This window comes from Cricetulus griseus, chromosome 2 (genome assembly GCF_003668045.3).
Source record: "Cricetulus griseus strain 17A/GY chromosome 2, alternate assembly CriGri-PICRH-1.0, whole genome shotgun sequence".
Classification (NCBI taxonomy): Eukaryota; Metazoa; Chordata; class Mammalia; order Rodentia; family Cricetidae; genus Cricetulus; species Cricetulus griseus.
In genome coordinates this window covers 86,786,388-86,809,727 of record NC_048595.1, presented here as the reverse complement: position 1 = coordinate 86,809,727, position 23,340 = coordinate 86,786,388, and the positions used below count along the sequence as shown (strand labels likewise).

General features: G+C 45.2%; 1 protein-coding gene across 1 annotated transcript in view; it reads right to left on the bottom strand.

Moving 5' to 3' along the window:
- Window positions 1-23,340, bottom strand: part of Epb41l4b (erythrocyte membrane protein band 4.1 like 4B) — a 144,428-nt gene that overhangs the window by 81,917 nt on the left and 39,171 nt on the right. Inside the window, 5 exon segments of the mRNA XM_027403049.2 lie at window positions 3,138-3,190; window positions 5,385-5,429; window positions 7,460-7,538; window positions 8,307-8,349; window positions 20,301-20,405. Coding sequence (XP_027258850.1) covers window positions 3,138-3,190; window positions 5,385-5,429; window positions 7,460-7,538; window positions 8,307-8,349; window positions 20,301-20,405 — 325 coding nt within the window.

Genomic DNA, 23,340 nt, shown 5'->3' with positions numbered 1-23,340 from the left:
AGTAGGCTCTCACAGTCAAGGTCTGGGCAAAACTAAGTGAGACCTATTCTCAAAACACTAAACAAACAGTTCGTGTTCACGCAGAGGAGGGGCAATACAACCCAATTCAAGGAGACTCTGCCTTTACAAGACAACGTCTGACAAAGAGAGGTGACCTGGCAAGTACCTCTCCACTTTAATGCCATCCTTCACATCCCTTAGACCAAGATGTGGAGGGGTCTGGGTCAGGACATGCACCAGCCTTTTACCCTGGGCAAGGGCACACGCATGAAATTCTGTTCTAGAAACAATGTATAGTGAGCTGGGTTCCCCAAGCCAGAGACCACCACTGACCTCAGTTCTAGAAATCACTGTGGAGTGAGGTTCTAGAAACTTCTAAGCTTTGTATAGACTGGAAAAAGATTCCTGTGCTATCCCATGTACCCACTGGCAAATGTGACTCAATAGGACCCCGTGTTTAGTGGTATCCTAAATTGTCAGGATTAATTATGCCAGTGAGAAAGAGGGCAGTGTCCCTTTCAGCCCTTGATGTACTGGAGCAGGCCTGAGCAGTACCTGGGATACCAGTGTCTTCCAAGAACATGCTGGAAGAACTTGGTACTCCAAGAATATCCCAATTCTGCAGCCAGGCTCTGGCTCCATGAAGGCCATGGAAGGTAAGGGAGATGGCTCAAATGGAAGAAGAGACTAAACTCCAACCCTGCCGTGTGTGTTCCTGGGCAAATCACTGAGCTGCTGCTCCAGGTCTATGATCTCTACCTGAGACATTTGCCCGTTACTACACGGGCAAAACTGGAATACTGTCATACAACAGATGATCTCAAATTCCTTTTAACCTTTGACTTGGATCGATTTTCAAATACACAAAGAGTATTCCCCAAAGAGCACATCCTCCATGGAAGGCCACAGTAGCTCAGGGGGCACTATTAATTCAAGAGCAACTGCAAGATGTGCCTTAATGGCTCACCACACTGATAGAGTGAAGCTAGTAATCACAGTGCAGGGCTCCAAGCTGGACTCCAAAGGAAAGCAGGTGAGACCACAGGGAATGGAATGACAATGTGATAAGGGCTTCCCCATGTGTGTCCCTCATCAGTCTTCAAGTATTTATTTGTACCTGACCTATAATTGTGCCTTAAATTATGCTACGGGTACAGGCAGTTTTTCCAAGAAAGGCTCACGGGTGGCTGGGTTCATCCTTTTCTATGCTGCTTTCAGTCTCACTACAGCTGGACCAGCCAAGGGCAGAGGTGTACCTCCTCCTCTAATCACTCAGGACAACAGGACAGGCTTGAAATGTTGTGCCAATAGCCTCAGGAGGAAGCTTCTGCAGTGATTAATGGCCCCAGGCCTGACACGGTTGCCTGGGTGCTTTCCTTTCATTAACACTACCCTGACAGATCCTTCAGGGCTGCCAAGCCTGACTAGGCCTCTTGCAGCTCAGGAACCAGTGTAGATGAAGGCTACTGTCTATGCTGGTAAAAATTGCATCTGGTCAACACAAGGAGCCAGGAGTCTCTGCCATGCTCACCAGGAGGCCTGGTGCATCAGACTACATGGGGAGAGGATGGTATTTCACACAGTCGGCTCTAGACAGCATTTGCTGTCACCATTCTCACCAGTGCTCTCAGTCTACACTGCAGGTTTCTCCAAGCTCATCCCTCTATTCACTCTGCACTTACTGAGCACCTGTTAGGAGGGACTAAGGACTAGAAGTACTCAGGAATGGGAATATACCCATTCTCAACAAAACATCTTTACATGTATAAATGTAACAGTATACAATGACTAAAAATAGTAAGTAGGGCTAAGTGAGATGCCTCAGCAGATAAAGGTACTTGCCATGGAGCCTGATGACTTGAGTTTGAGCCCTATGACTCACAGGGTGGAAGAAGCGAACCAACTTCTCCAAGTTGTTGTCTGATCTTTTCGAGAGAGCGCGCCCTTGTGTGTGCATACACACTAAATTAAAATGCACTGTGATAATCACATGATAATGAAATCCCATTCTCTTAATTAGTGCTGGATAATTAAGCAAGTGTTTCTCATGCATTTTAAATGAAAGCCCAGCAGCACCTCCCACAGATGAACAGTCAATGTGGACGGTCCTGCAGGCAGACCTGCCACCCAATTCCCACTTGGCATGCTGGTGACTTCAGCACCTCTTGGCCAAGGTTCTAACAGGCCATGTACTCCACAGGAGCCACCTTTTCCACTTCTCACTCATTGATGCCACCACCTATCAGCAGCAGCAGCCTGAGTCATCCCTAACTCCTTTCTCACAATATGGCTCATCGGGGAATCCAGCCATGGCTGCATTCACTATGCGCACACCCACCTGCCCTGCTCGGTTTCTTACTACCTCTGTTATGGTAACAACCCTTCCCCAGCCCATGTATCGGCCCCACTCCAATTCCTTCTTTCCACATAGCTAGCCAGTGTGGTGTTTCCAAAATACCCACCACCCAGGTCTGCCTCCTTAAGAACATGCAAAGAATTGCTGTTGACCCCACCAAGTTCATATTCTTTGAGTGGGGCCAAAGGCTATTCACCAGTCCAGTTTCTTGAACTTCACACTGTGTTTACTAGCTCCATGACTTTATTGCTTGCTTGCTTTTTTTTTTTTTTTTTTATGAGACAGGGTCTCATGTTGCCCAGGCTGGCCTCAAATTTGTTTCTGATTCTCCTACCACCACCTCTGAAGTGCTGGGATTATTGTTGCACATTACTGCATTTGGTTTTATGTGCTGTACAAAACTCAACCAACCTGTACCTGCATTAGTCCCTTATTATACAAAACCCTAGACTTGAAGTATAGATGGGACCCAGGGCCATGTGCACACCAAGCAAGAGCTGGGTCTCCCTTCTTACTACACTTTCGCCTTGGTTCTTCCAATCACCTTCCTCTCCATGTCCCTGTTTGGCCCCCTCTCCCAAGCCTCCTGTGCATTCCTGTTGTTAGAAAAACTGCCATATGCTCCATGTACTTTCCTCACCAGACTGCAGGCTCCAGGGACCGAGGTCACATCATCTTACTTTATGTCCTGGGAGAAAGCAGGACACCAGGCCTGGCATCCAGGAGATCCTCTCTTATTGAAATGAAAGCAGTAACTTTAAGATGTTAAAGATGAATGTACCTTGCAGACAGAGAGCAGCTAGTTCCACAGCCGTTTCATAGGGGCACTTCAGTCTTGGGAAAAGAAAGAAAAGAAAAAGAAATGAACACTAATAGGAAGCTCTACATTTGGAACCATGTAACAAATGTCAGCAAAAACACCCTTTAAAAGGCAGCAGTGTCTACACAAGACTTCTGATGCTAGTGGTTTATATTTTTGGTGTCTATGTTACAGAACACAAACTAACATACACTACAAATGTCCCAGGGCAGTTCTCCACATATGACAGGATTACCCAAGTATACATTCTATCAACCATCTACCATCTATCACTTCTGCTAAATTTGAAAAGGACTCGGGATGTTTAGAAAACAATGAAAGCCTGTCCTTCATCTTGTCATCTTAGGCTTGTTTTCTCTTGAGACAGTCCATGAGTCTTCTCAAGCTGCCTTTACCCTCCCTTGAAACAAAGTCAGACGGTAAAAATAAGCACACCAGCACCGTGTATGCTGTTACCAGGACCACTAGATAGTACACAGCATTCTAACAGGTCTAGCTGAGGCAGACCACAGACGAGTGCTACTGCAAACACAGTGATGTCACCCATAATTCAAATTCCAAAGTCAGTTAGGAAAACTGTCATGATGGACACTAGCACAGCACTTCATAGTTCTTAAGGACTACTCAAATATATTATACAGTTGAGTCAATGTCTAGTCTGTAAACTCTTAGGATGGGTGTGGCCAGTACCCTCCACCCTATTTCTCATTTTCCAGATGAGAAAGTTAGTCTTCAGCATCTTGCTCAAGGTCTTCCAGCAGCAGGAGGCAGTGCTGGGCTCAGAACACTGTTTTGGTTAGATAATAAGTTGCGTGGGAGTGGAGATAGACTGCAAAGCACTAGACATATATGAAGTACTGTCAACAATGTTTTCCAAACTGGAGACAAGTTCTACACTGACAGGGTCTTCAGTATGATGAGCACAGAATCCACAGAGATAAAAATACACACATACTCAGCACACACACCAACCAGATACTGTACTGCATGGCTGAGTAAGGTCAATGTATACACTGCACAATCTACTCATTCTGTTGCCTACCTACCACTGCCATTTTTAGATTGTATTTTCTATTAAGAATTTGCAAACATGGAAATTACATTTTATTTATTTACTACATTTGAATTTTATTTACATAATTAATTATATTTGGATTTGTTATTTGAGACAGGGTCTTACTAAGTAGCTCTGGCTGGCCTGGAACTCACTAGGTAGACCAGACCGCCCTCAAATTCATTCAGATCCACCAGCCTCTACCTTCCCAGCTCTGTGATTAGGTGTGTGGACCAGCACAGATGGCAGAAATTACCCAATAAATTTCCTTCAGATTATATCAAATCAGAACATATTCCTATTGGTAACATCAGGTACTGCTTCTTAGTCTTAATATAGCCTCATTTTTTTTAATGTAAACACAAAATATTCAATAACTCTTACTGGAAAATGATGAAAGTTAATGTTTAAAAATCTTCTGTATATTTATTTATTCATATAGATAAGAGTGTGTGTCTGTGTGTGTGTCTGTGTGTGTGTATACACCTGTGCACATGTGCTCAGATGTTAGGGCAGATTGCAAATGCCACAGTATGGGTTGGGTGCAAGAGCCTTTACCCGCTGAGTCATTTTGTCAGCCTTCTTTTTCTACTAATGCTCCCTCAAAACCAACCACATGTTGTTTGTGATAACATGATAATGTGCTTTGTTAACAGTCACTGTAAATCCAATGCCTTGAGTTTAAATAATAAGATGGGAAGGCAATGAGAGGAGGAGTCTACAGCTCTTCCTAGCAGGGTCAGATAGGGACCTCTCTACGTTGCTTCAGTATGATGGTGATAAACTGCATAAATACTTGTACATGTATACATGTTGACAGTGTGCATTGCTTGCAAATACAACAGAAGCCAATATGAACTGGGCAGTGATGTGACAGGGAGAAAGTGGTTCCCGAATACACATCATTCAAGAAACTCAATGCTCTTGGAAATGCTCCAAGCCATATAGAAATCATTTTAAAACAGAACAAAACTGACAGCGGTTCAAGTATCTGACTCACTTGACAAGACCTGTTGTATTGTTTTTGTTTGTTTGTTTTTTGTTTTTTTTTAATTTGATAAAGAGGATAAAGGATAAAAGTTAAAACAGTAAATTATTGAGTTATATACTATGCTTTATGCTGGGTTAAGAGTTTAGAACAAAAGCATACTTACTTTCCAGAAAGAATGTCATGCCTGAGTTGTAAAACAAACAGGTACCTGACAAACATATACAAAAGTCAACAGAGGGGAACCCTTGCCTTTCCCAGCCACCTCAGATCCCCAGCCTCCCCACAAATCCCCCCTGCACATGCCCTGGCATTCTGCACTGTTAAAGGGGAATTCAAACAAATAAGGAGGGAGGAACCTCCTTCTGAGCCTGTAGAAAGGCATCCCAGGGTCTCATGGGGCCGGGAAATGCACGTGAGGAGTTTGCAAGATACTTGTAGGATGGAACATGAATGCAACACCAAGCGGTCTGATGTGACTTGCATGATGGCTTTGGTGCAGGAGAAACTAGCCCCACAGGCACACAGGACTCACACACAGGCAAGCAATGCATCCAAGAAACCACTGAGCTGGCACCTGGCCAGCTATACCTAGCAGATTCCAGAACTCTCTCAAAAGTCTGCAGCTGACTGCAGAGTCTACTTGAAACCACTCCAGGCTTTTCTTCCTGGTGCAGTTTAACTGCCTACTCTGTCTTTAAAACAAACTAATCACACATGCAAACCATGCAACACACACACACACACACACACACACACACACACACACACACACACACACACACACACACGAAAAATCCTATAATTATACTATAGATAATTACAGGGATAATAAGAAACAAAAAGTACCAAAAAACATAAGCAGGGGGCTTACCAAGCTAAAAAATAATCTTAGTCTTAAGTAAAAATCTTTTCTTTCAAGGAAGATGTGGGCACCAGAAGCACTTTGTACCAACCAAAGCCTCCCACACTCTACTTCAGGCCTATGGAGTCAGAATCCTACACTCAAGAGTGGTCCCCAGGAATCCTATTTGTCCAAAAACTTCCGAGTGTTTCTGATTCACATACCTGGCTTAAAAATGAATAGCTCTGGTGACAGCTAGGGACAACACATTTCATAAAGACCTCCCAAGAGAAATACTGAAGATGCTTAATGAGTTGAACTTTGGAAGCCATGTGGGCAGTCCTTTTCTGTAGAATGGCTATATACTTTGTATGACCCAGAAATCAAAGTGGGCAGGGAGGCTGAAGGTTCCACCTCATTCCAGAAGGTTCTGTTTCCCAGTAGGTCCTTAACTATAGCTGAACTTCCACTTCTGAAATTTAGGGCACTGACATGTATATTTGCACCAACAAGAACATGGTGTCCCTGTGACCTAAACTTCTGATTCTCGTAGAGAAACCCAACAGAAAAGCCCCTAAGGCCCTTGCCATAGGCACTAGTGATAACTTTTCAAATGTCACTTTGGTGGTCTTCAACAAGTTGCTGACCACCAATGTAGACCACCCATCAATGTACAGGTCACTACTACACTGCATCACACACAAACCCAGTGACAGGACACTCTGGTGATATCAAGAACTAGATAAAGCATTCCACTGGTGGAGGGGGGACGCTCCACACTCCAATCCTTATTTACATTCTCCTTTTCTTCTGAAATTGAATTTGTTTCTGAAATTGAAGACATAAACACAGGCACTCACAACATAAAAATATCTAGTGGACCTGAAAGATATAAGATATAAGAGGGTCCTAACAAAATCTGTGGTGACAGAGCTGCTTACATGAAGTGAAAGGTTCCTTCTACTGTAACAATCAAAATGTTCTGCAACATAAAAAAAGAAAGAAAAGGAAAAGAAAAAAAATAAAGAAAAAGAAAAAAGCTATACTTGACTAAAAAGCCTTCTCCCAATATCTCCTTTTGGTTTTTGTAATGGAGACAAAGACAAAATGCCATAGATGAACCCATCATTTTCCCAAGGTCTAAGAAAATCCATCTGATTTGATTCCTATACAAAATACCAAATTAAGCGTACTGGTAGGTTTTCAACAGAGTAGAGAAGACTGGGGAAAGCGTTAGTAACATCTGCATAGACACACAGAGGACTAAAAAGGAAGTAAGCCCCGCACCCCATCCCCACCTCCACCCATCATCCCCCCACCCCCACCCCACTCCACCAATTCATCCCCAACTCCCGGCTGAGGCAGGGGCTACTGGACAAAACTGTGTGATGTCCTACCTTGTAAATTCCTCTCGAAGGTTGTTTGGTTCTGAAGAATAGTATTTGACTCGAAAGTGCAAAGCATAGGCAGGTCCAACTAAACATTTGGAGACAGAAAGGTAAAGTTGTTTGTCTCCCGTCAGACAAAAAGAAACACATCGAAATGACAGCAAGCTCACTGCTCCATGTGGAGTTTGAAAAATGGAACCAAACTTTTAGGTTGACTGGGATGGTTTAGCTGGGAACTTCACTCTGGCAGAAAACCCTGAGAGTCTGGGTGGGTAAAAAGAGCTGATATTTCACTGTCTCTGATGGGGTTACTCCAAACTGGCACCCATGTTTTACAAAGTACAAAGTGGGCTGGAAGCAGATGACGCATCAACAGCAAAGTGTTCTGCTGTGTAAAAACACAGTAAAAATATCCTAAGGTATTTTTAAGAAAATATAATTTTCACATGATCTAAGTGTAAGCAGCATTAGAGAAATATGGTTACCACACCTGTGAGGAGTGAGCTGGATCCTTCCTGCTTCCTACTCTCCATTCTGAATGTGCTTTGAAACTCGGACGTGAGTGAAGTGGGTGTCAGGTTTCTGAATAGTACATTAGTCAGTTTTCATTGGCAGGGGTGTCTCATATGAAATGAGAGCACAGGTGGGTTCAATACGCACCCAAAATATCCATTCAATTTTAAAGCTCTGCCCGCTGGCCAGTTTAAAGGAAGTAATAATCATCTATTTAACAGAGGATCTATTTACAAATCAAAAGATCTCAAAAATCTTGACAAAGGAGTTGACTGGCAGGAAAGGAAGGAAGGGAGGGAGGAAGGGAGGGAGGGAGGGTGGGTTACTGGAGTCTTTGCCTTACCTTTCATCTGTTTCTTTATGGGTTTTGAATGGTCCAGCCAGTGCTGAAAGAAAAAAAAATGTTCCTTTATATATTAAGTATGTGTCCCTAGAGCTCCCCTCCATTACATACGTAGGTGATTCCACTCACAAAGACCTGAGACTGAGTCAGATCTTGAATGTCTTACTGGAAATCTGCAAGCTGCTAGGTAAGGTATTAAGAATTCTTTGCGCACCCTGGAGAGGTGGCTCTGAAGTTAAGAACATTGGCTGTTCTTCTTGAGAACCCAGGTTAGATTTCCCAGCACCCACATGGTGGCTCACAACCATCTGTAAATCCAATTCCAGGGGATTCAAACCTCTCTTCTGCCCTCTGTGGGCACTGTACTTATATGGTGCATGACATACATATTCAGGCAAAACAAACATCTAAAGCACTCACTCTAGGGATAGGAGTTTGGATCCTCAGAACCAATGTAAAAGCCAGGTAAGTAGGTGTAGTGGTTGCCTGTAATTTCAGTTTAGGAAGGCAGAGAGAGGATTCCCAGAGTAAGCTAGCTGATGAGATTAGCAGTAGCAGTGAGTTCTGAGTTTGACTGTGAGACCCTGCCTCAATGAATGAGGTGACAAAACACTATCAACCCTCCACATGTGCCCCACACATACAAACATACATACACATATGAACCACATGTAAACAGAAAACAAGCCAGACTTTCCCTAAGCTTCTAAAGAGTCCAGAAATCTCTAAAAACTCCTAAAAACGTGATCTGCAGAGTCCCTTTAAAGTTTTGGCTTGCTGAGGTGACTGACGATATATGACACTGCTGGTCTCCTGGGTAACTGTGGGTCTCCAGTAGTCTAGAAGGAGTGCAAACACCCGTGCTAAGAAGACATCCCAGCCTTGTGAGTCTGACTCCCTCAACTCTGAAATCAGGAAAAGGAAGCTCCTGAACCCTCCACTCTTTTACACTCCTGCCCTGTACCACTGATAGAAAGAGAGGCAGATGGTTCAGCATGGCCAATGAGGGCATTTTAACTGCTCCTCATATTGACCATTAAACTTACTTCAGTTTTATCGGCCTAAGGAGGTTACAAAGCCATTCCCCTCATATAAATACTTATATCAAAATTGTTGACATAAGCTCAGTAGCCTAACTTCTACAGAAAGCTACATGAGAACACCATAGAGGTATAACATCCAGATAAATCCATTCTAAAAAGAAACACACCGTGAATTAAAATGCATTTTACCCCTCTGGCCTGTGTATCCGGCTTGGCTACACAGCAGACCGTGGAGTGTTACTCGTTTATTTCTGTGATTGCATGGCTGTGCCTGGGATCTCAAGACAGAACAGCACTAACAGTCCACTACCAGGAAAGGCCAAAAATCAAAACCTGAGGTCTGGCCTCTCCTGACTGCTTATCATTCTTATACCCTCATAAAGCTGAATACACAGACTGGGCTATCTGTACTCTGGGCTATGTGGCTGATGGCTACTATGCTTCCTGTGAGAGGTTCCAGGTGTGGAAACCAGTATGTTCTCACTGGGTTGAGAAATATTAAATGTGACTTTCAAAAGGATTTTATATGTATGGCTGTTCTGCATTCATGTTGCACACAAGTCTGCACCATGTGTGCACAAGGAGGCTAGAAGAGGGCGTTGGATCCCCCAGAACTGAGGTTACAGATGGCTGTGAGCTGCCTGTCATTTGGGTACGGGGAATTGACATCCTGTGGGATGTCAGTCAGTGCTCTTAAATGCTAAGCCAGCTTCCCAAAAGTGTGAATAGCATTTTAAAGAGGAGCAGCTAGACATGTTCACCATCACTGTTAAGTAAACTCAATGCACACTGGAACTTCACTGTTATAAAAAGAATTGGAATGAAACAGGCAAAGTCGGCTTCTCTCCAGCTGTTCTGAACCAGAGGCTAATACTGCCGACAGCCAGGGACTTGCAGAAGCAATCTACACCATGCACATGCTATTAATGAGAAAGGGCGGGGCTGAATGAGCACAGTGTACTCCACACCTAACCACAAAGCCTGAGAGGACTGTGTAGGAGGAAGGGGACGCAGAAACACAAAAAAAGCACATAAAGATGAATTAGAATACAATAAGCGTGCGGGCAGTGCTAAGGAGAGGAGGATGTCAGCCTTTGTCAGCTCCACACTGCCTAGGCTGGGTAATAAAAGCGGATCACCACAGCAGGATGCCTATCTCAAAGGCACATGGCTGGGATGCTACATCTCATTGTTGATAGCTTTGAATTGGCAATGACCTAAATGTCCATCAACAAAGATTCAAAAATGGCTCATCTGTATAATGCAATACTATTTTAAAAGGATGTAGACCAGTATTTACTGATGTGACAAGAGATCCACAGCACAATGTTAAGGTAGAAAAATAAATCAGGTAGGATCCTGTGTACAGAAAATTATTATTTTCTATCAAGCTATGTCCAGAAAGATTTGTTGGGTATTTGGAGTGGGTGGGCAGAGATGGTAATAATATGAATGCCATTTTCTCTTGCTTTTCTGAACAGCCTTTCATTTTAATGAGATTATTATCTCATTAAATGGGGAGCCTGGTTGTCCATTTTGTATTTATTCATTGTTTGCCTACTAGGTATACTTGTTTTCCTTTCTGAGACAAGCTGGCCTCAAGCTCTCCATGTAGCCGAGGATGACCATCAACTTCTGATAGAGTAATGGGGAATGCAGATATATACCACCACAGCCAGACTGTCTGGCAGGGAGCATCCAACACAGAGCTTCCTGTATCCTAGGTACCCACACTAACACCCATGCTACATCCTCAGCTCCGTACTAGGCAATTTTGATTAGGAATTTGCAGAACAAGAACGAGACCTCACCACTGCCCTCAAGCATGCTGAAAACCCCTAATCGCATTCTGGGAAGGATAGACACAGAGAAAATAGAAGCATATTTATGCTCCTGCCAAGTACCATGCTAATGTCTATGACTAAACCTGTACTTAAGTGAATTCACCATTCCCAGGCACAGAAAGTTCTCCTGCGGCCAGCCTTCTAGTCTAAATAGCTCCAGACATTCATGGCTTCCCTCTTCTTTCCTCTCTCGGGTCTCCTTACCATTATTCTGAGCAGATTAAGTTCAAAACCATCTTCCCTCTCCCTCCACTGTTAACTCTCATCTCCATCCAGGTCCAATTTGTGTCGTTTCCTTGGCCTGAGGTAAACTGATCACACATTACAATGCTGGAAGAACTAAAATAAAGAAGTTGGTACCCAGGAGTCACACAAAACCCATAAGGCACATTTGCAAGGCATCCAGTTCACAGATGCGCCTGGTGTGTCTGTTCAGTATTTACTACTTAGTCTTCCATATCCTCCTCCACAGGAAGATGCCCTATAGATTTTAAAATGACCACAGCTCTATGTGAGCTCTATAAAATCTCAAGCAATTCCAGGGTTTTGGGGCCAGTCCAAGAGGTGAGATGGCCAAATGCCCATAGCTGGGCTAACATAAGGGCAGTTGGATGTCAGACGCTCTTATGGGCATCAGCCAGCTCCGCCCTGGGGCCACACTACTAAGGGGACTCCCTTCATCTATCTATATTTATGGGGCTTCATCCTTTGTACATGAAGCAGAACTTGCCAAGACAGAGGCCACAAAATATCTGGGGCTTTTGAAGCCAAGAAAAGAATCAAAAATGGCATCATTATTCTGAAAACCCATGGGTACAGGAGTTGGTGGCTCCATCACAGGCAACAAGAAACCCATTCATGATCCTGAAACAGAGATGATAGAGTTTATCTTGTGTCTGACTGCTAGCTCAAAACGACCTGGCTTTCTTCACAGCTGCAGAGGCACACCAGCTGCTCATCACTGGAACTACATCCCCCAAGAATCCCACACCCAGTGAATACCACAGGGCAATACCAGGGCAACATTCTGGATGAAGAAGAAGGGTGACCCACTCCTGCATGTAGGTAGAGATGGTACTTAGCACCAATCTGGAATGTGGGAATGTGATGGGCTCTTTGGTTGCAGACATGAGCTAGACATTTACCTGCCTGGTGCATTCTGGTCAGAGAGACAGAGAGGTGCTTCCTATGGAGTACAGTGTGGCCAGTGGTGGCTAGGCTCACAGAGGGGAGAGAGTACCTACGTATCAGATAAAGCAAGAGGAGGAATGGACACTGATGTGCCAATAGAATAGGAGTGGCACTTTCCAAGCAAAGGGCAGGCAGGGATTTAGGACAATAGGGCAACAAAAGCCAGACCTGGCATTTAGAAACTTGTATCCCATGTCAGCTTGAAAGCTGTATCCAGAAGCAGCAGGACCTGTCAGGCATGTTCACCTGTACCTTAGCTAAACAAAGCAGACCACCCATCAGTGAAGACGAAGGCAGACAGCCCCTGAGCTCCTCCACAGACCATTAAACCAGTCACCGCAGGCAGACTGATGCATTTCTGAGTTCAAATGTTAAGACATTGAACTCAACTGTCTAGCGGGTGCTAGCAAGGTGATTTCTTGTCTGAATCTGTCATGCTGGTCCATCTGGCAAAGCCTTTCCATAAATCGAGATGTGGGATGTGATCCTGGCAGAGCCCATCTGTTCTCCTAGAGCATCAATCCGGGAAATACGACGGGCATAGGCTGGCTGTAGAATTTAATGGTCCCAGTCATCGTGGGAAGTACTGAAGCTCAGAGGTTAAAGAGAGTCTAAAATCTCTGTTCATGGGGCCCTTGCCATGAAGGCTGAGTGCTGGGACTCATGGTCTAGTAGCTAGAAATTCCCTTGGCTTATAAGGAGTATCCTTGATATTGTAGCTAGCAGGGATTTGAAGAAAAATCATATCCATAGAATGAAGAGAGAAGAGAGGGAAAGAACACTTGGGATTCACTGTCCAAACCTGATTCAAGGCTGGGAAAAGGGTAATAAAGAGGCCATGATGGGATTCAAACTCACTGTTGTTAGTGTCAGCGTTCCCAACTCAAGACCCATCATCACATTTCAAATTGGTGCTAAGCACCATCTCTACCTACATGCAGGAGGTGTCACTCTTCCTCTTCATCCACAATGGAGCCCATCAAACTCATAAGGGTTCCTTGGGGATGTGCCTAAGTCTCTCCCCAACAGCTTTCCATTAAGTACCGCTCTCTGCATGTGTGTACTTGACCTTCACTGCTGATGTTCAGGGATGGGCTACTATAAGCCTGTTGTACTTCCTCAGTCTATATGATGCTTCTCTGTTCTACCACAGTTGGAGGCAAAAGATCAAAGTTTTCCTGATTTGCAACCTCGTGGTACGTGGCCACCAGTCTCTCCTTCACTCCTTCTTCATCTTTCTCATACATACTAGCCCTCAATATACCTGTGGGATCAACCCATTTCAATAGCTAGAAGGAAAAGGTTCTGTCTGATTTTCTCCAATAGCAGGGCTCAAACCCAGGGCCTTCTACATGTTGGGCAAATTCTTTACCCCTGGACTACAGCCTCAGCCCTGTCCCAAAGTGTCATGAGGTGCAGTAGTATTGGTACAAGTACATGTAATGACCTTCTGAAATATGGGCAGCAGGAAGCCAGGGGCACCGCAGTATCTCCAGCAGCCACCACAACTGTGCATTAACTCTGTTGCACAAACCAGCCTCTAGCCTGCCAGATTCAAAGCCATAAAGAGAGAAAAACAACACATGAACTGTCTTGAAGGAAAGGCCAAAACTGTCTTTCCTGGATCTCAAGCTGCAGAATGTACTACCATTAATAAACCCCTATTCCTGCTGGGAAGGGGCCAGTGAGGGAGACTTCAGGGCTACATATGTCCTGTATAACACCTGCCCCTTGGATGGGAAGGAAGGCATCTCCTGTGAAGACTGTGGTCCTAAATCCCTACCTACCCTCTACTTGGGAAACACCTCTCCTGTTCTGTTGATACATCAGTGCCCATCCCTCCTCTTGCTTTATCTGATATTCAGGTACTCTCTCTTCACTGCGTGCCTAGCCAATTCCCACTGGAGGACTGGCCACAGTGTACTCCATGGGAAGCACCTCTCTGTCTCCCTGACTATGCACCATGCACATACAATGTCTAGCTCATGTCTGCATCCAAACAGCTTGGCCCTGGTATGCCCTAAGTCAATGTTGGCAAATGTTCTCTTTCCATTTGTGTGTGTGTGTGTGTGTGTGTGTACATTTGTGTATTTCCTGTGTGATGAAAAAATAACTAAATAGTTCCCTGGAAAGTATTGGACTTTGGAGTAAGATCAAATTTTGAATCCTGGCTTTGTCCTTACTGTATTTCTACAAAGTTTCCAATTTCTCTGAGCCTTGGATTCATCCCCTTGTAAACTTTGCGGCCAGCTTCATAGATGGATAGTGAGTACTGGGCACAAGTCATGCAAGCCTTTAGCTTAAAGCTAGATCAGAGTGGGACTCAGTCAATAGCAGCTGCCATGACTAGGTAGCAGAAAGGCCAGGAGCCCAGGCCAGAGGCCCTGGCTCTCTGCAGAAAGCTTTGTTACATAAACTCACACTCCTAACCTCTGCTCTAAGATGATCCCAAGTGTGGATCTGCAGAGTGGGTCCCAGAGTGGCTTTCCTATATGACATAGAAAAGGGAAACAAGAGGTCCCAGCAACTGCTAAAAATAGGTGATGCCAACAGGATTTGACAGTTGCTTCAGGGCTGGGCAGGGTACCATGGAAACCAGGCTTGGCTCTTTTCAAGGAGCTGGGGAGATAAGCTTGGTATACACAGAACTGTGCCCAAAGCCCAGCCACTGCCAGTCCTTGGGTGCTTATATCGGGGGCTGGGTGGGGATGGGAATATTTGAGGGAGCTTTGAATTGTGGGGCAATATGCCCTCTCCAACGACTTGCTCCTTCCAGTGTCCCATCTATTGCTCCTTCCTTCCCAGAAACACCATGGCATCTGACCACCTCCCAGACCCCCTGGACATCAGTAATACTCAGCAGTCATCTCGGAAGATTCTCTAAAGGCCTTTTGAAATCTCCCACAGCCATTGCAGGTTTGTGGCTTCCAACTAGCTGCATCTTCTCAGTGCGTTCACCTTGATGACACTATGTCCCCACCCCAACCCTACCCATTTGGAGAGAAGAAGCTATAGTCTGGATAAGACTTTCTCCCAAGGCTTGTGTGCTGGAGGCTGGTCTGCAGGATGGTACTGAATGAGGTACTAGAACCTTTAAGGGGTAGAGTCTGGTGGGAAGAAATTAGGTTACAGAGTCCCACCTTCACCTGGTTAACTTCGTTGGGACTGAATCACTTCTATGTCTTTAAAACTAAAGCAAGAACACCCCATAACCATGGCCTTTTCTGCATGCAACCACTTCCAGTTCTCGTTTTCCAATGTATTACCTGTCTCAGAAGCCATGCAAATACAGGCACCCCGTATTGGACTTTCAGTGTTTAAAACTTCGTGATAAATAAACCTGTTTTCTTTGTAAAGTGCCCTGGGTCTGCAACATGAAATAAGCTAAGCCACAGATGCTCAGCCATGTTCCAGAAGATGTTTAGACCTTTTCTCCTCCATGACACCTAAGCTCTGCCCTGTACATATTATTATCTCACACACACACACACACACACACACACACACACACACACACACACACACACACACACACACAATAGACAGGAACACCTGAGGCTCAAGGGCACAGTGTACCAGAACAGGAGCACATACATGAAATGGACAACTTCAGCTGGAGCCTGAGTTGTGCTACTAAATGATTCACCGAGATTTAAAGGCTTTCTACCACATGAAAAGAACTACAATGCCTCTTCTCCCATGGCTGTTAGTGGGTTGCTCTCAAATAAAGAAGAGGAAGTCATTAAGTCTCAGGAGGAAGTCAGAGAGATTTTTCTTTTATGAATGGTGAGTGCCTGCATAAATTATGTGTGGCACATGAGATACCCATGGTGTACCACAGACCAGAAGAGGATCCTCTAGAACTGGAGTTACAAGTGGTTATGAACCTCCGCCATGTGGGGGCTGGGGCCAACCTGGTCCTCTGAATGAGCAGGAAGTGTTCTTAACTGCTGAGCCACACTCTCAGCCCCATTTGTTTATATCTACAAATACCAAACGGAAGGGCACATAATAAGGCTCCAGAGAAGGCAAATAAGCTCCAAGGTTTACATAGAGGAAAAACATTCAGAGAGCTAAGGACCTTCATGAGCCACAAGCTGGTCTGTGGAGATGCTCTAGAGGGACATTCAGAAGTTTAAACAGAATGAGACATATCACTGTGGGGAGGGCCCAGTGGAATGGCACAGACACAGGTTGGCACCATGAGGACCAGTCTCTGATGGCATGAGCTGAAAAAGTGAAGATAGGGGTATAAGGAAGGGCCCTGGAGGCAGCAGCACACCTCTTCCACCCTTGTACTTGAAAGCAGATGGGCATCCCATACCTGTCTTACAGGAAGTCTCTCACGTCTGCAGAGCAAGTTGCTGGAGAGTCTTTAGGACCAGCAGAGCCAAGACAGCTGCAGGTGGCTAGTCTGGGCAGGACACCCAAGTCCTGCTGTGAACATGCCTCCTGCTCCACAGTAGAAGGGCACAATGATGGGACTGCCTGCCAGTCAAGTCAGCAGGGCTTTATAGTCTTTCGTGATAGCTACAGCCAAAGCTTTCCAGGAAGCAAAATGGCTATAGAGGGGTCACCTAGGGATGAGGGCATGATGGAAACCCACAGGCCCTTGGTCATAAAGATAAAATTGATGGCTTCCTAGCTGAAGGAGACCCTGGGGCAGGCAGATGCATCAGCAGACTAGTCACTGGCCATAAAGACTGAGAGCGCTTAGGTTTGGAGAAACAAATTTCAATTTACAGGTGAGAAAACTGAAGCCAAGAGAGAAAAGACAGCCTATCTGAAGACCACCAGATGGGTCAGAACCAGGAACAGGGTCCAGAACTGATTCCAGCTCCAGGGCTGTAGATCGCCTAATGAAAGGCACCATCTACCTAAGGCAGGATGCAGAGGAGTTTGGGTGACAGAATGAGCTCCAGGGTGTCAGAGGTTAGAGTGGTCAGAGGGTGCTATGGCCATCCCTAGGCTAGTGGTTCTGGGTTCTATAAAAAAAAAAAAAAAAAAAAAAAAAAAGCAGGCTGAATCTGTCTGTGGTGGCCCATGCCTTTAATCCCAGCACTCGGGAGGCAGAAGCCAGTCTGGTCTACAAAACTACACAGAGAAACCTTTATAAAATAAAGACAAACAGAAAGAAAGCAGACTGAGCAAGCCAATAACAAGCACCCCTTCATGGCCTCTGTATCACTTCCTGCCTCCAGGTCCCTGCCCTGCTTGAGTTCCTGTCCTCACTGCTTTAGATGATGAACTGTTATATGGAAGAATAAGCAAAATAAAACCTTTCCTTCCAAAGTTGCTTTTGGTCATGGTGTTTCATCACAGCAATAGTAACCCTAACCTAAGACAATGGTTCTCAGGAAGCAAGGGAGATGAACTGTGTGTGTGCCACTGCAGAAGGAAGACACAGAGGCAGGTCAACTTCTTAACCAAAGATGGAACAAGGATAGATAGGAAGAGAGGCTTGGAGGTGCCGGGCAAAAAGCATGGGAGAGTTTTGGGCAGATGGCCTCCATCTTCTCTGCAGGTGAACAGCTGCTAGACATAATTGGTGAGGATATGACTAGAGTTCTGTGGTAGGAACCAGAAAAGGAACCAAGGGGCACCCAGGCATCTGTGAGAAGCTCACACTCCTGGGGCACATTTTGGAGGCTTGGACTTGGCTGAACCTGTGATCTCTGCTGCAGACAAAAGACACAGGCACTCATCTCCAGCAGTGCTTGGCAGCCTGGGAAAAGCCACAGAGAAAACAGATGATCCTGGTTGCCAAGGGGAGGCCAGAGAACAGCCATGGGGCAGGAGAACAAAAACTGAGTGGGGCCCAAAGCCTGGTTGCTCTAGGGTAGGAAGAAGGCAAGAAAAAGAGACTAAGGGGTGGGAGATGGACTAGGATAGGAACAAGGGATCTGTGAGGTTTGCTAAAATGAGGTTTAAGTGAAAGGAAACAGAGGTCTCTAGAATATAGTCACAGCCAGCAATATGAGTCCTGAGTTCATCCAGGTAAAGGAAAAACCCAGAGGCCTCGATGCATGTGAAGGCCAGCCATGAGGGCAGAGGGCAGACCATTTTAAGGAAGCAGACTAGGCTAGGGAGGCAGAAAGGGAGAAGGTGGGATGTCTCCCTGGAATTTGGGGTAAAGGGAGTCTCTAGCTGAGAAACAAAGTAGGAATCAGACAGTTAAAGAGGCAACAGTGACCTCCTGAGGAAAGGGTGTTGCAAGGTAAGGACTCTAGCTGAGAGCAGAAAGAAGTCCTAAGGTACAAAGGGAAGTGGTGGTGTCCGTGTGCACAGACACCCAAGGGAGGATGTAGCCAGGAACACCAATAGCCAGCACCTCAGGGCTCAGCATCTCTCTGAGAGTCTCCAGCACCAGGCACCTGTTTTGAGCAGCTACATCTTACAGCTATCCCCAGGAAACATCTGCTAAGTGTCTTCCATGTATGAAGAGCTTCAGATCTCCAGCTCAAACATATTCCCAGAAAACTCCAGCTTCCAAGACACTGTCTCAACCAGCAGCCTATTCCTCCTGTCCCATACTTCTACTTTTAGTCTATGAGTAGTAGGTATGTGTCCGTGCACATGTACACACGTGCATGCAAATGTACACGCGGTGGGTAGAGGCTGATGGGTTTATTCCTCAGTCATTCTTCACCTGATTTTTAGAGACAGATTTTTATCACTGGGCCTGGAGCTCACAGATTAACTAGGCTAGATGACTAGCAAGTTCCAGGATGCAACTCTCTCCACTCCCCGCAGGGATGCAGTACTGCTGGGTTACGGACATGCGCTGTCACACTGCTTAACATGTGTGAGGAGACCCGAACTCGGAAGCTCAGGTCCTTGCATTTCCACTGCTGATCCATCTCCCTGGGATCCCTAATTAATCTTAACTCTCCACCACTTGCCATGTTAGTTACATCTACTGTATTCACCACCTTCTCTTCAATGCTTAGAACAGACCCAGGTATGTAATAGTCCCTTAGCAGACAGTTTTAGAATGCTGAATACATTATCTTTGGAACCCAAAGGTATTTCTTGTTGGGGGGGGAGGGGAGGGAGAGGGAGAAGGGATTGACATCTGAAGCAAGCTTGTTCCTAATTTTTATTATTTAATAAAATAAAATAAAAAGTCATTCACGCTCTTAGAAAGAGAAGTACTAGGACTGGACAGATAGCTCAGTGGTCAGTAGCACTGGCTGCTCTTTCAGAGGACCTGCGTTCCATTCCCAACACCTACATGGTTGCTCATGACTGTCTGTAACTCCAGCCCCAGGGGATCCAACACTCTCTCTGGCCTTGGGCACTGTGTGCACATTCTACATAGACATACACATAAGGCAACAAAAAAATACAACATAAAATAAATAGCTTTTAAATAAATAATTAATTTAAAAAGAAAGAACTGCACTGAACTTTGTGGAGGTTACTCACTCTAGCGCGTGTCCTCAGAGGGTGAGTGAGGTGAGTCTGTTCTGACTTCCCATCACTTCCCAGAGCGAAGGCCTGCTTTGACTATCCCCTGCAGCCCCATGCCTGTTCAGCTGTGTTCACAACACCTGCCATCTTCCCACCTAGGTTCTGCAAGGTGATGGATCCTCTAGACCCACCATTGAAAAGATGTCAAAGTGATTTCTTCTTCCACCCTACATCAGCAATGTGTTTATCATGTGCCCATGTTCAGCCATGTTTCCAGAAGGCATTCTGTGTACAGAGCCTCCTGGTCAGTGGCTACCTCAAGGGTGGGAGGAGCTGACAAGCATTCTGCACGCATTTCATTCAGGCACCAGCACCACCTGCCAAGCTCATTACTGGCACAATATCTCAATTTTACTCTTTTCTCTATCAGTGTGTAGCGGCTGTGGCACTGCAATTAGCTTGAAGAGCCAATCGTTCTTGAAATGAATCACAGCAAGACATACCGTGACCTGGGCGGAGTCGAGGAACTGCAGACCAAAATAATCTGTTTCCACCAGGTCCAAGTGGTACACAATCTGGTCGAACAAATCCTGGCCCTTGGCATGTTTCTGGAAGATAAACAGGGACATGAAAATTAAGGGTATGATAGATAAAGAACAAATATTTTTAAAAATCCTTTTCTCTTCATAAATTGCATACAAATTTGTAAATCTTGAATTAGTCTTATTTAGGTGAAGTAAGGATTTGTAATTGCAGATACTCAAATACCATGCACTCCTACGAGGTCCCAGCTGAACACTGTCCACTCTCTCCCTTCTCTTCTTACAAGGAGGCAGCTTTCTGGATGAACGACTTTACGTGATCACAAGCTTTTCCCAGACCAGGCACTCTGCAAGGAGGTGTGATGGGCTCTGCTCCAGCACAGCCACACCTGAGGCTGGCTGTCAAGTCAGGGCACCTTAGCAACTCTGCTAGTTCTTTTCAAATGGCCTGGCCAGCCTTGTCATTTGACAGGGCAATCAACCAAAGCCTAGGGAAAACAGAAGCTCTGTCACAGTGCCATCCAGCTAGGACTCAAACCCAAAACCCAGGTCCACTCCAGGGTCTGTGTGGTTCACAGACAGAACCCGAACACAGAAAGAGAGCCAGATGCAGCAGCCTCACCTGCTATTTAGAAACAGGCACGAGGAAAGCCACATCTCCTGCTTCTCCTTCTGCCTTGCAAAACAGGCTGAGGGCTGATGCCACACCACCCCCACCCCCGCCGCCTCTTTTTAGGAAGACAGAGGAGATCTCAAACAGAAAGCTACTGCAAGAAGACTCAGACCTTTGACTAACGAGGAGGCTTATTAGTACTCATCGAAGCAGAATGCAGGCATGTGTCTCTGATAAAATCTACATCACAGCAAATACATTTAAACGAGGTGTCAAAGAAAACACTGACAGAGAAAACAAACAGCAACTTCATACAACGACTGGGGAACCCAATCCTTATTACAAACACTGGCAATCGATGGGAAAGCAGCCGTCATCGCCTGCCCTTCCCTGGAGCGAAGAGCAGGTAGTATCGAACACACACATTAGCTCACGATGGACCAGGCCTCAGTGGAAGAGAGAGAACTGTGAAACTGCCAATGGCAAGTAGGCCCTTCATGAGCGTGGGTTAGGTGGTGGTTGATGAGAGATGGCATCAACAGTATGAGCCAAGTAACCAGAGGACAACAAACTGTATATTCACGAGTGAAGCTTTGGATGCTTCAAACCCACTGAGATGTCCAAAGCAATGCAAAGGCAATCCAGAGCATGGGGAAGTTTGTAAATCATATATAGTCATCACTCCAGCACCACTGTGGGGAAATGTTCCAGCACCACTTGAGAAGGACCAAAACGCACAGATGCTCAAATCCCTCATACACATGGCAAATAAGTTATGCACATCCTCTCACATGACTTAAATCCTCTAGAGGACTCATGACACCTGAGACACTGCAGATGTTATGTGAAGAGCTGTTCTTGCTTCACTGTGCTGTCTAGGGAATGACCTAATGTATAGAATGTATAGAAGTGTCTACACATGTTCAGTACGGATGCAATTGTTTTTCAGTAGTTTCATTCCAATCAGGGTTCTAAAGGTCTAACGGTGTTCTGATAGAGACTTTTATCCAGAATAAATACAAGAACTATTAGATCTATTAGAATTCAATAATGAAAAGACAAGTATCCAATTAAGAGCCAGCAGAGGGGTGCATACAGTTCTCTGAAGACATGCAAGAGGGTTTGATAAACACCTGGGAAGGTGAGCAGCATCAACAGCCGCAAGGACAGGCAAACCACAACAACAACCAGACCCCACTCCATGCCCACTCAGATGGCTGGGAGAGAAAAGACCTAACAACAAGTGCTGGACACAGTGGAATCCTCACATACTGCTGGCGGAGTAACCGACCACAACCACACTGGAAAACACTCTACCAGCTCCTGAAACGATGCAGTTCAGATTAGCACATGGCCTGCCATTCCATCTCAATGTATATATCCAAGAAAAATAAAAATGCACGCTCATGAAAATGTTGTACATGGATGTTCCCAGCTTTATTCATTACACCGAAAAGGCAGGAACAACTGAAATGGACATCAATCAATGATCAAAACACAGAATATTCATTTGGTGGATGATTACTTCACCACGAAAATGACTGGAATACTGATGTATGCTACCATAAAGATGGACTCAGAAAACCCTCTGCTTCAGTCAAAGCAATGGTCACAAAGCACCAAACTTGTATGACCCTCTCATAAGAAAGGTCAAAGCAGGCAAACCCTAGAGACAGAAATTATGTTAGTGGTAGCTTAGGACTGAGGGAGCTGAGGGTTGATGCCAGGCTGGTGTTTTACCAATGACATGTCCTACAACTGACTGCATTGACAGATGCAGAATTCTGCATCTACTAAAGGCCTCTGGACTGGATACTCGGAAGGTGACGCACAGCATGTGGATCCCAGTAATGCCATTACACACACTAATGCATCTTTTCTTGATTGAAGAATCCCAACATGCCAAATAATCAGGAGCGAGAAAGTTGCAACATCAACATTTGACAGGCTGAAATGACAGCAGAATGGCAACTCCCATCCCATCCAGTAACCAGCCACAGTGTCCCTGTGACAGAACATCCTACCTCCAGGATGGGATGTTCACAGTCTCTCCACAAGATCCAGCCTAGAAAAACCTCTAGAAACCCCATAATGCAAACTACCCCATTCCTAGTATAAGAAGAAGAGATGGGTTGTGGAGAGGCAACCTGAGGTTCAAAGATCTAAAAGACTGTCTTCAAAAAAGGCAAGGTCAAACCACAATGCCTAGGAGAGACACCCAGACACACACTGTCTAGGATACACATTTGGGTGAGGAAACTTTAAATGAATAAGGAAGTGACCACAATAAAGTCAGAGTAGCTGCTGCTCATGAGAGGAAGGGCATACAAGAGGTGGGGAGAGGGGCACATGCCTGACCACATACAGGGTTCTATCTCAGGAGACAGG